Source organism: Miscanthus floridulus, chromosome 2 (genome assembly GCF_019320115.1).
Source record: "Miscanthus floridulus cultivar M001 chromosome 2, ASM1932011v1, whole genome shotgun sequence".
Lineage (NCBI taxonomy): Eukaryota > Viridiplantae > Streptophyta > Magnoliopsida > Poales > Poaceae > Miscanthus > Miscanthus floridulus.
In genome coordinates, this window is record NC_089581.1 from 24,666,761 (window position 1) to 24,679,304 (window position 12,544).

Sequence of the window (12,544 nt, forward strand, 5' to 3'; positions counted from 1 at the left end):
CTTGTCAGCTCCTCGAGGCTCAATATTTTCCTCCTTGGGAGTGACAGAGGCTTAATATTTTCCTCCTTGAGAGAAGGATTCGGCTGTTCATTAGGTGGCAAACGAATCAGATTATTGTCATTCTTCAAAATGTACCTGGAATTGCTTGAGCTTGTATCCCCCAACTTGTCGTAATATTTGACGTTGTCGCCAATACTCCTCGAACGATAGGCCATGAGGCTTGGGCATGGTGGAATTGTGGATCAAATGAACGAAGATATGGAGAAAATTAGAGCTGTAACAAAGTGTAAAAACGATGGGCCTGATTGGTTTACGACCAGAATTTACCATGCTAAAGATTTGACAAACCAAAGTTAGATAAAAAATTTTACCATAGATTTGACAAGCAAAATATAAAAAATTGTCAAGTTTTAGTAGCAAACCAAACAATAACCAAAATCATGGCTTGCCAAATCTTTGGTTTGGCATATTTTGAAAGCCAACCAATTAGACCTGATAACACAAGAGATGTGTTAACCTTTTCTTCTGATTTATAACACATCTCTAGTGTGTTATGGTTTTGTTCTTTGTTGCAACCCTAGTTTTTCTGTATCTTCTTCGTTTGATCCACAGTTCCACCATGCCCAAGCCCCTAGGTCTATCTTTCAAGGAGTACTGGGAGCACTGGCGACAACGTGAAATGTTACAACAAGTTGTGGACACAAGCTGAAACAATTCATGGTAAATTTTGAAGAGTGACAATAATTTAATTCGTGCACCACGTAATGAGCAGTCGAATCCTTCTCCCAAGGAGGACAATATTAAGCCTCCCGTTGCTCACAAGAAGGTAAATATTGAGCCTCCACGTGCTGACGAGCTCATAAACAAACTTAAGGATCGGCGATGAGATTTATTATGGTAGTAGTGATGATAGTGATGAATCGACCTTCGAAGTAACGAAGATGATACTAGTGACACCGAATACGAAGGCCGAGGTTCAAACGACGTTCAAGGTCCGGTACTTAAATGGCTCCTACGAAGATAATTCTGGATATCGAGCTAGCTCGTCTCGGCTTGGTTCAACTCAAGTTGGTTTGTTAGGCTAACGAGCCAGCTCGGCTCGGCACGTTAATATTAAGGGGTAGCTCGGCTTGTTAGCGAGCTCGAGTTGAGTCGTTTAACTCACGAGCTACTAAAAAATAGGACACACGTGTTTATAATGTTTATGCTATAATAATTCTAGAAGGTGATGTTCACCATTATGCAACCATACATGATTAATACATATCAGATTCATCAAAAATATCAACCATGCAACATATCTGCTCCATCCATGATCCATACAGTTTCAGCATACTTACTAGTTACTTGCCACCACAGATTTAGGAAAGTACATAAATTCAATGTCAGCATCATTAATTTTTTTCCTAGAAAATAATTCATAAATCAACATTTAAGTACCACAACAATTATAAAATTAAAATTCATATGAAACAACTAAAAATAAGGATACACACCAATGGAATATGTGTTCACTTCTATATCAGCATCATCATCTTCTGAACACATGGTCGTGGGCTGATAGGCCTCAGCTCATTTGAGCTCGTGAGTAGCTCGCAAGTTGGCTCGTTAAAACAGCGAGCTAGACTTCCAGCTCAACTCGTGAAAAAGTTAAAACGAGACGAGCCAGACACGAGTCGAGCAAGTAAACGAGCCACGAGTATTTTGTCCAGTGAAGACGACGACGACAGATCTAACCCAAAGCTAAAAGTGGAAGTTTTTATTCTACCTCAGCTGCTGTTTAAAAATTCATATTCTTAATTTCTACAATATTCTATTCAAATAAGCATCAAGCCGTCAACTGTTAGTTTCTTATCTAGTTATAGGTCATTTGTCAGTGTTTTTTTTTTGCGAAAATTTGTCAGCGTTTGATTTATACAATCATTTTGTTTGCTGGTTGGTGCTGGTGTTGGTTTGAATTGACTGGTGCTAATTTTTTGTGAGAGAAAAACACTGTTAACTGATTAAATAAGCCTAACTAAAACCCACGATCGAAATGTAGTGATTCATGCGGTTCTCCTAGTGGTCACGATGCATCTAAATCAATACGCCTCTCCTAGCACTTTATGGAACAAATTTATTCCTTTTCAGTAATGGAGCCTTATTTCAATCCAAACTAGTATAAAATCTAGTCATACCATGGCCTGAAAAGGAATAGACCCACGCGGGTTAAACACATCACAATTCACAAATGAGATTTGAAGTTTACGTCATCAGTCCACGCCTCGAGGGCCAGCTCGAGCGACGTGAGCGACTCGGCTCGAACTCTCGAGTGTGACGAGCATGCGGGCCGGATGGTGGAGCGAGGGCGCCGTGATAATCGACCGCCGCCACCACGCGCCTGCTAGGCCCGTCGCACACGTGGCGTAGGCGTAGGCGTAGGAGCACACGTGCCTACCCCGCTGCGCCTCAGCTGCTGTTTTGGTACATCCTATGTGATATTTTATGAGATGATATTTAACTATTTAAGGCTGCCGACATGTACTCCCAAAAGAATGCAACTACCTGTTCCGCGTCAGCAAAAATAGTTCACGTTTAATCAAATTTCTAGTAAATTTTATTCACATTTACAACTCCAAAATAATTTATTATAAAAATATATTTCGTAATTAATCTAATGATATTTATTTGATATCATAAATATTGATACTTTTATCCATAATTGATTAAACTTAAGATACAAAACCATGACACCGCGTTAGAATTACATTCTTTCATAGGAGGGAGCAGTAATATATCTGTCTTTATTTAGATCTCATGGTCTAAAGTTGAGCCACTAAACTTTAAACCACTTGAACTCTTTAAAGCTCTAAACATGTGGTTCAAGGTTGTGTCTAAAGTTTAGCTAATCTTAAAAAATAGAATTAGTTCATTAGACTATAAAAGTGAGCTAAATTGACCTAAAATTTAGCTTTTAAAAAGGTTGTGCATCAACCAAGTACTCAAACGGATATGTTTGCTAGTTATTAACGTAAGATTGTTACTCGGTAGTAAAACACTGATATATTTACTATTAACTCCATCTCAAAATAAGACGTTTTGATTTTTTTAGATATATTGCTTTCATATGCATCTAGACATAGTGTATATCTAAGTGAATATCAAAAGCCATAAATTTAGAAAAGCCAAAACGTCTTATAATTTAGAACAGGGGAGTAGTTATTATTTATAAACCGGAGACGACTATGGTCCTATTTGGACTCCTCCAGTTTTTGTCGGTTCTTAAGAATCTGACTTTTGGTAACTGGATAGAATCCAAACAGGCCATTTTTTGCTTCCAGATATTGTCAGATTCTTAAAAATCAGGAAGTTGATGATATCCAGCTTTTGTCAGTTTTGTGTGACCCATAGAGCAATAAATGAAGTCAAGATTTTTAAAAACTAAGGGATTCAAACACCCCCATTAATTTTTTTCGCTTAAAATTAAGATTTTAGAAACTAAAAGAAAAACTAGTTTTTATGAATCCAGAACTAATCCGCCAAGTCTTGCCCTTACCTTTGCTAATGTTAAAGAGCCGGTTTAGGTCTTTATGATGATAGTACAACACATGTTCCATGACTGACCATGTTGATAATTGTACATTTTCTTTAACTAATTTGATAGTTGTATAGTACCCGGGTACTGTATCCTTTATCTCAAGCGAATGGCAACATTTTGAGTGCAAACAAACTACCCGAGAGCAAAAAAAAAAAAACCGCAATTAACAAACTCTGAAAGGACGTGCACGCAAAGAAAAAAGTAAGGCCCTGTTTATTTGAACTATTTTTCAGCTGGGTTAATTTATTTTAGTTTATTTTTTCTCACAAAATATTATTGAATCCGCTAAAATCAACCGTTTATGTACCAAACGAACAGGGCCTAAGTAAAAAAACGACACGCCCTTCTCCTGCTGTCCTGCACCTTAAACCTCGCGAATTTTCCAAAGCTCGGCTCGAACGCACCGTTTCCCTCCTGTCGTCACCGCTCACCACCATCCAGAAAATCCAACACGTGCCGGCGCCGCCCATGCGCCGGCAACGCCGCACCGGCGGCGGCCTCCGCCCAGTGCTGCTGCTACTCCCCTTCGCCGCGCTCGTTTCGGTCGCAACCTTCTCCCTACACTCCGCCGACCGCCTCCTCCCCAGCTCTGACACGGCGCAGCAGGCCGCTTCGCCGTCCCGGCACCAGCAGCATCGGTTGCCCATCTCCACCCTCGACGTGCGCGCGGTCAACGCCGCCGCCCCGCCGCTCCACGCGGCCGCCGCGCGCGCCTTCCGGTCCGGCGGGCGCCTCCTCCGCGACGTCCTCTCCTCCTCCTCCCCCTCGTCATCTGCCCCCGCGCCGCCGCCCGCGGCCGTGGGTGTCGGCGGCGCGACGCGGTGCCAGGCCTCGATCACGCGGTCGGGCGCGTATCTCCGTCTCCGCCATGCTGACGGCGGCGGCGTCCTGCTGCCCCTGCCCTGCGGGCTGGCGCTGGGGTCACACGTCACGCTGGTCGGCGCGCCGCGGGGCGGTGGAGGCGCCGCTGGCGTGGCGCAGTTTGCGGTGGAGCTGCGCGGGGAAGGCGACGGGGACGCGGCGCCGAGGATACTGCACTTCAACCCGCGGCTCAGCGGGGACTGGAGCCGCCGCCCGGTGATCGAGCTGAACACGCGCTTCCGCGGACAATGGGGACCCGCGCTCCGGTGCGACGGCCGTCGGTCGCGCCCCGACGAGGAGACCGGTGCGTCGGTGGCCCTGTCTCTTCCTTGCTTGCTGTGACAGTACCAGTGGTACTTTTTACCGTCAACATCTTCTTCATGATTGCACGGTGATAGTGATACTGTTAAATAAACTGGAGGATTAATCATCAATGGTGGTCCATGTCCGTGAGGAACCAGTTTATATAGTAGGGAAAAAACGTGATGGTACTCAACAGAGTAAATTAGGATGTTACTTTGCATTAAGAGAGCTGTGGTTCGCGCCTTCAGGGTAGGTGTTACTATGATTGTAGTTTTGATCGTACGGTTGGACGGTTGGTGCACAAAAGTCTCCGCCTCTCGGCTCTTTTGGGATGTTCGATTAATTAGCATTGTAGCTTTTGACATATGGGGTTATTGATTTGCAATCTGACTGTACCAGTGGATCCTAGGGAACTATTCAAAGAGAAAATTGCTGCATCCGGCTGTGTTGCTCAATTCCTACTAGTACTTAAGATACTGATAGCCATAGCGTACTTTTATTGATGGAATGGTATGTCATTCCAACATTGGGAAACTCCTAACGAAGTGTAGATATGAAAATGTCGTTCTAAGAGTACTGTAGTGATTGTTCTTTTGATGAGGGCAGCAAGACAGTTTAGTTGATCTTTGACAAACTGGATGAGCCCAAGAATATGTTGCTGCACAACCCGTTCTGGTCCTTCCCAACAATAAGTTTCCTTCGTTTAGTTGATGCTTCTATAAAAGGAGACATGCCTCCTTGTCGAGAATAGCAATGCCATGCAAGCAGCTTATACATAGTGGAGTCCTCTCATCCTCTGCCACCATTTTTACTAGAGCTGTTGGCACATGTGGTAGAAACAATTCATGGTTTGTTTCTTTTCCTTTAACATGACAGTATTCGTGTTACCATTTCCTGTTGTAGCATATCTGTTAGCTGTAGTGGTAGTGCACATATTCTGATTTTCTGATGTAGTGTGTCTGTTAGTTGTTGCTATTCCTAGCCTCCTAGCTCAGCAACACATGAAACCCAGTATAACTGAACCTCCCATCAAGCATTTGTACCTGAGCGCTCAGTTGTGCAATCATAAACAATACAGAATAGCTGTGGATACTATATCTTTTTTGTTTTCCTTTTAAAAAAAAGGATTTCTGTCTCTTTGTCTTACATAATCTATATACATTGTACGAAATGTTTATGTTGATGCACCCGTGTAGATATTATAGACCATAGAGATGGTGGACACCATCCTTTCTAGTTTCTACAAAATGTTGCCCAACATCTCCATAGTTAAAATGTATAACTGATTCCTAGAGGATACCTGCCTGACAACAGGATGGTATTCTACATAAATTGTTTGTAATGAGAACTGTTGACATCATGAAAAAAATTTGGCAGATTATTGATGTCAGATCTCTTATATTGCTAACCCGTGGCACAGTTGATGGATTAGTGATATGTGAGGAATGGTCTGGAAACATTGGTGGTGCATCAGAGGAGTTGAAGAGATCGTGGTTGCAGAACCGTGTTGCTGGAAAGAATAACAGAAATTGGATACATTGGCCATATCCATTCTTGGAGGAAGAATTGTTTGTTCTAACACTAAGTGCTGGTTTAGAAGGCTACCATTTTCATGTTGATGGGAAGCATGTCACATCCTTTCCTTACCGTGTTGTAAGTTGAGCTTCCTTTCTAAACCATTTACTTGATTTAGTTTATGTGTTCTTGTTTCTTAATTGGTAAAATGTTCTAATCTGTTGGTGCAATTTTTTTATTATTTCAAGGGCTTTGTTCTTGAGGATGCCAAAATCTTTTCTGTGAATGGTAATATTGACATCAAATCAATAGTAGCTGGTTCTTTACCAACGGCTCATCCAAGCATTGTACAAAGAAATCTGGAGTTGCTGACAGAACTAAAAACCCCTCCTCTTGGCAAAGAGAATGTTGAGCTGTTCATAGGCGTTCTTTCAGCGGGGAGCCATTTCACTGAGCGTATGGCCGTGAGGAGATCTTGGATGTCTTTGGTGCGAAATTCATCAAGCATAGTGACACGTTTTTTTGTTGCATTGGTAATACCTCGAAAAAAATTGTCTTCCTCTGTTTTTGTCTTGATAGGAACATAAATAACTGGAACATGTTTTAGGGCAGAACGGCAGAAAGGAAGCAAATGAAGATTTGATAAAAGAAGCAGATTTCTTCAGGGACATTGTCATTGTCCCTTTTGCAGATAGCTATGATCTGGTTGTTCTGAAGACTGTTGCCATTTGTGACTATGTGGTATGTAGCACAAGGGTGTATAAACACATTATAGGAGTATTTCAAGTGCATTTTCTGACAATTTGTATGCACATGCTCTCCCATTTTTTCATGTTGTTGTTTGAACTTCGAAGGCTCGTGTTGTTCCGGCGAAGTATGTCATGAAGTGTGATGATGATACCTTTGTTAGACTTGATTCAGTAATGGCTGAAGTTAAAAAAATCCAAGATGGCAAAAGCTTCTATTTGGGGAACATGAACTACTACCACAGGCCACTGCGGGAGGGAAAATGGGCTGTCTCATACGAGGTAAAATGTCATCTCCATGGCTTATTTTTAAGATACACAGATTGATTATTACTCCAGTTATATGGCTTTAGATATGAGAAGTAGTGAAACATTCATGGTACAAACACAACAGAGAGTCTCTGTCAGAATGACAAATCAAACTATCTGTTTTGTAACTAGTATAGGGTAGTTGCATGAAACTTCAATGTCGTGAAATAATTGTACTGTCGTATTTTCCAATTGCTAAAGTGGAAGATCTGCCATTTACATTTACACCTTGTCACTACCCTATGGATGCGGTATCCTTCAGAAGTGCTACAGCACTGAGTTTGACTGAACAAATGGTTTGAAAGACATTTGTTAAGCATGTAACTGGCTGTCACTTCATGAGCATCACAAGATGTCCACGTGAATACATTATTGTCTCATGTAATCATGTAGGCTAATTGTCTCTCACTGCAGCACGCATGATTGAGGTGTATCAATTGAACTCTTTTGTAATGTTGTTTCAAATTCCAGGAGTGGCCCAGAGAAGAGTACCCGCCTTATGCTGATGGTGCAGGCTATGTCGTTTCTTCTGACATTGCAAACTTCATCGCATCTGAAATGGAGAATGGTCGACTAAATGTAAGATCTCTCTCCACTCCACTCCTTTCGTATCAGGTAGCAGAGGATATATTAGCTGCATGCAACCTGCAATCCAAATGGGATCCACACTAGCACTCAAGAACCACCTGCTTTAACTTTGGTTCCCGTGGATGATACCACTCTTGTTGAAAACAGAAAAAACATGAACCCACCCAATCATGCCTGACCCTGAAAAGATTTACCAAAAGTCAAAAGCCGTGCCCATCGCCATGCAATCAGTGGCTGTGTGCACGGGTGCTTAACAAATGATTACATATACTGAGTCTTCAAGGGAATAAACAACAACAAATGATTGCGTTTCCTCAGATGTTCAAGATGGAGGATGTGAGCATGGGGATGTGGGTGGGGCAATTCAACCGCTCAGGGACGGGGAACACCGTGGCGTACGTCCACAGCGCCGGTTTCTGCCAGTCCGGCTGCGTTGATGGCTACCTCACCGCGCACTACCAGTCGCCGGCGCAGATGGTGTGCCTCTGGGACAAGCTACGGCGAGGCAACACGCAGTGCTGCAACGCAAGGTGACCGTCCGTACCTCTGGGGCTCTGCCCCTGGGAGCTCACTTCAGCTGGGATGGGAATGGGATAAGGTAACAAACCACAGATGCCTGTACATTAGAGGGTACATAGAGTTATACAGAGGTTCGTGTTTCTACTGATTGGAAGCAGCGAATGGACACAAAATACGTCTGGAAGGATGGGTAGTTTACACATCATATCTGTAACATAAATCAACGGTACCAGAGTATAATAATCAACGGTATACATATTGTAGTAGTGTACTCCCGCGGTGCTAGCCCAAAAGAATGCCCAGCCGAACAGTTCGCGGCATGGGGCTCATGCTCAACTCCAGATCGGAATGTCTGCAGGCCATCACTATTAGACAAGGGTATGCAGACGTGCAATCGGACGATCGGTCTTTTGTCAGCGACACGCCGCGACGGAGAGCACGGCTACTGGTGGCCTGGCCTGGTCGGTCCGGCCGTGCCGGTGCCGACCCTACTAACATGCGTTCCTGTCCTGGACTCCTCGTTTGCTCGACGTCCTGTCCGCGTCTGTGTTCCTGGCTTCCTCAGCCGTAACCCGTCACTGTCTAGTGGCCGTGCCCTCCTACTGAGGTACGTGCTCAGTAGCTAATCCCAGGGTGACTTGGGTTAGACGCGTGGTTAACCTTCCCGTTCTCAAGTAACTAGGCACTTTGCTGAGACTGGTTGCTGCCTCCTGGACGCTTTATTGAGACGCGTGCATCTGCAAGGTTATCCATGTCTGATCAGTGGCATGTTTTGTAAAAAAAAATCAACAGTTGTGTAGACCCTGTTTACTGTGTTATTATACACATGGCATATAGTGATATAGTAATATGGAGTATGGACACGAGTATATTCTAGTTGGTGGCAACCTAGGAGGCCAGGCTGAGTTTTTTCTAAGACAATAACCGATTATTCAGCTTTTTTTTAACATTTAAACAGGAAAAGATCTCTTTATATTTATTTATGTATGAGGGGCTCATATCCTGACATTTATGGTCAGGCTTTAATTACTAGCTGTGCTTTGCAAGAAATGTTGCCAAGAGCATTGGCTGTTGTTCTTGTACTCGAAGTCCGGTACTAACCACTGCTGCTTCTATCTTTAAACATGGAAGCGACGTTGGACGTTGGTACAGGGACTAAAGTTCACATCATAGGGTGTCGTACGCGGTATTCGTATACTAATAAAAAAACAAATTACAGATTCCGTCATACTCTGCGAGACGAATTAAGTAAGCATAAATAACCGTCATTTGCATATGTTTACTGTAGCAACACATTGTCAAATCATAGACTAATTATGCTTAAAATTTTTGTCTCGTAAATTAGTCTCAATCTATGCATTTAGTTTCGTAATTAGTCTATATTTAATACTCCATGTATGTGTCAAACATCCAATGTGATAGTAGCTAAACTTTAGCAGCATTAACCAACCCCCCATCCAATGTGATAGTAGCTAAACTTTAGCAGCATTAACCGACCCCCCCATCCAATCTAATGATACTTGTTTGGTGTCATAAATGTTATTATTTTATTATATAAATTTAATCAAACTTGAGATGCTTTAATTCTCTAAGAAAGTTGGAGTGACTTATAATTTAGGATGGAGAGAGTAATTATATTACACTTCTACCTTAGTACCCAAATTGAACGGATCCTAGGATTTTTTTTTTGGGGGGGGGGGGGGGGATGGGGGGTTGTCATATATAAATCATTACTAAAGCGCATTGCACTCTTTGATTGTCCTATGTGGTTTGGGAAAGAAGGGACATGCTAATTAACGAAAATGAAATCCCTTGTAATCGGAGATAAATTTCAAACACTTGAATCATTATATTTTACTCAATCTGTTTCAAATTATAAGTTGCTTTGACTTTTTAGTTCATCCATTTTGTATGTATTTAGACATATTATATTATACCTAGATGCATAGCAAAATGGATGTACCAAAAAAGTTAAAACGACTTATAATTTGAAACGGAGTGAGTAGGATAGTTGGAGTACTTATAAAACCTCGGATCAGCAAAAACAAGTTTTGTTTAGGTATTGGTATGGATAGGTAGGAGTATTGGGTAGTTGGGGCTATTTAGTTGAGCGCATGGTAAAATTGTTTGGTCTAAGCAACATCTTCATTTCAGACGCCTGGGGTTAGGATCATCTGCCTAGCCAAACGTTGTCTTTCAAGGCATGAAGCAAAAAAAAAAAACTTAATGCATGCTTTTCCTATTTTTGTGATCCAAAATTTCAAGTATATTCGCTGAAACATCTCTCATTTTATCATGGTAAATTGACAGCTTTAGGGACGACAGTAAAAAATCTAAGTGTTCCATCAATTCGACTTCGCATGCTTACATGCCACTGGGAGATTTGAGAATCATTTCATGCATGTTAGGTTCATGCATTATACATCAATCCATACGAAGTATATATAGGCCATGTTTTTCAACACTACTTTTCAGCGAATGAACGGTGTTTTCCACGACGAATCCTACAGATTTTGTGAACACACAGAACCGTGGTTACCGTTTTACTAGGGATGCTGAGTTTAGGGGGTGTTTGGTTTGAGTTACTAAACTTTAGTAGCTACTAAACGGTTTAGTCATTTTTAGTAACTCCAGAGTTACTAGAGAGGACTAAAGCCCTTTTAGTAGCTTTTAGTTATAGTGTTTGGTTAAAAAATTACTAAAGTAACTAAAAGCTACTAAATTTAGTAGCTAGTAGACGAACCAAACTTTCTTTGGGTCATTGGTCGATCCAAAATATATGGAAGGAAAGGGTTGAAGTATGGTATGTGATGTTGTGCGGCGCTAGTATATTGTTTTTTTGAACGTGGCGCCAGTATATTGTAGCATTTGACACCTGTCGAAATGGAGCAGTTTCCTATGGCTATTGTTTTGACTTTTTTGTGGACCAAGGCAAAGGGCAAATAGTCCTTGATTTTATTGGCTAGCAGGGCTTGCCCATGGACCCATAGTCTCAGATACTCCGCCAGGCCACAGCCACAGCGGCCAGGGCCCTGTTTTGAAGATTTCCTGCTCCAATGATGGAATCTCGGTCAGAGATGGTAAAGGAAAGCTGCTCGCAAAATTAAAATCCCCAGCCCGGGCATCCTAACAGTACGAGATACTGGCTACTAGCTTTAATATATATTTTTAATAATATTAACTCTTAGCACATAATTTTTTAATATGAATAACCCTAAGTAACAACATCACATGATCTTTGAATGCGAATATGAGACTAACTCTTGATCAAGAGATAATCTTCTCTCTCTTCTAATAAAAAATAAAATAATATGCTTACAACTAGTTCATAGAGGCCCCGTTCGTTTCGCTCAAAAAAACAAGCCGAAACACTGTTCCAGCTGATTTGTCGTGAGAGAAAAACACGATTCCAACTGAAAAAACAAGCTGAAGAGTACGGATTATAAGAGAAGCGAATAGGGCCAGAGTCACCGTTGTAGGTGACTTCGTGTGGCTGTGGGTTTGTCACCGGACCCTCGTACTAATCAATTATATCATTACGATATGTGCTCTGTTTGGATCCCAGTATTTAGGGCAGCTCTAAGAATTGGTTTTTAAGCTAGTTCTAAGTATTTTTCTCATATTTTAATAGAACAGAGGAAAAAGATACCTCTTAATCAAGAGTTAAACTTTTGTACACATTTCAAGGTAATGTAAGAATCTCGTGTAAGGTTATCCATATTAAAAGCTACGTGCTAAAAGTTAGCACTATTGAATAAGTTGGCTTAAAGATGGTAACTGTTGTGGGTGTCCTTATTCAAATGTAATATCTTTGTTCGGATCCTGCTACTACGACGGCTGTCTGGAGACCACCAAGCAGCGTGCAGCGACGAGGAAGACATGCTAGCAGCGGCCGTAGGGCCACGATGACAGCAACGATAGGGTGGAGAGGGTGAGACGACGCATAAGGCAGGGTGTTTGTCGAGTCGGCGCATCGCGAGTGGCAGAGGTGAGGCGACTACAATTTCATGGTGGCGCTGCGGTAGGGGTGGGTGCACAACAGCACAAGGCGATGTTGGCATGGTACCCTACGAGCGGCAAGTGCATGGGCAGTTGGTGATGTCCACGAGAGAATTGGGAAAGGAGA

At 42.2% G+C, this 12,544-nt stretch overlaps 1 protein-coding gene across 1 annotated transcript; it reads left to right on the forward strand.

Moving 5' to 3' along the window:
- Positions 1-3,984: 3,984 nt before the first annotated feature.
- LOC136538245 (hydroxyproline O-galactosyltransferase GALT5-like) lies at positions 3,985-8,592 on the forward strand. Its single transcript, XM_066530233.1, has 7 exons — positions 3,985-4,742; positions 6,162-6,394; positions 6,505-6,789; positions 6,869-6,997; positions 7,111-7,284; positions 7,783-7,890; positions 8,218-8,592. Exons 1-7 carry the CDS (start codon positions 4,046-4,048, stop codon positions 8,431-8,433), a joined length of 1,842 nt encoding a protein of 613 aa, XP_066386330.1. The 5' UTR covers positions 3,985-4,045; the 3' UTR covers positions 8,434-8,592.
- Positions 8,593-12,544: the final 3,952 nt, after the last annotated feature.

Excerpts from the sequence above, each read along its gene's own strand:
- LOC136538245 (XM_066530233.1), top strand. The coding sequence starts at position 4,046 with ATGCGCCGGCAACGCCGCACCGGCGGCGGCCTCCGCCCAGTGCTGCTG. Across the intron at positions 7,285-7,782 it reads AATGGGCTGTCTCATACGAG|GAGTGGCCCAGAGAAGAGTA; the intron begins GTAAAATGTCAT and ends TTCAAATTCCAG. Across the intron at positions 7,891-8,217 it reads TGGAGAATGGTCGACTAAAT|ATGTTCAAGATGGAGGATGT; the intron begins GTAAGATCTCTC and ends GCGTTTCCTCAG.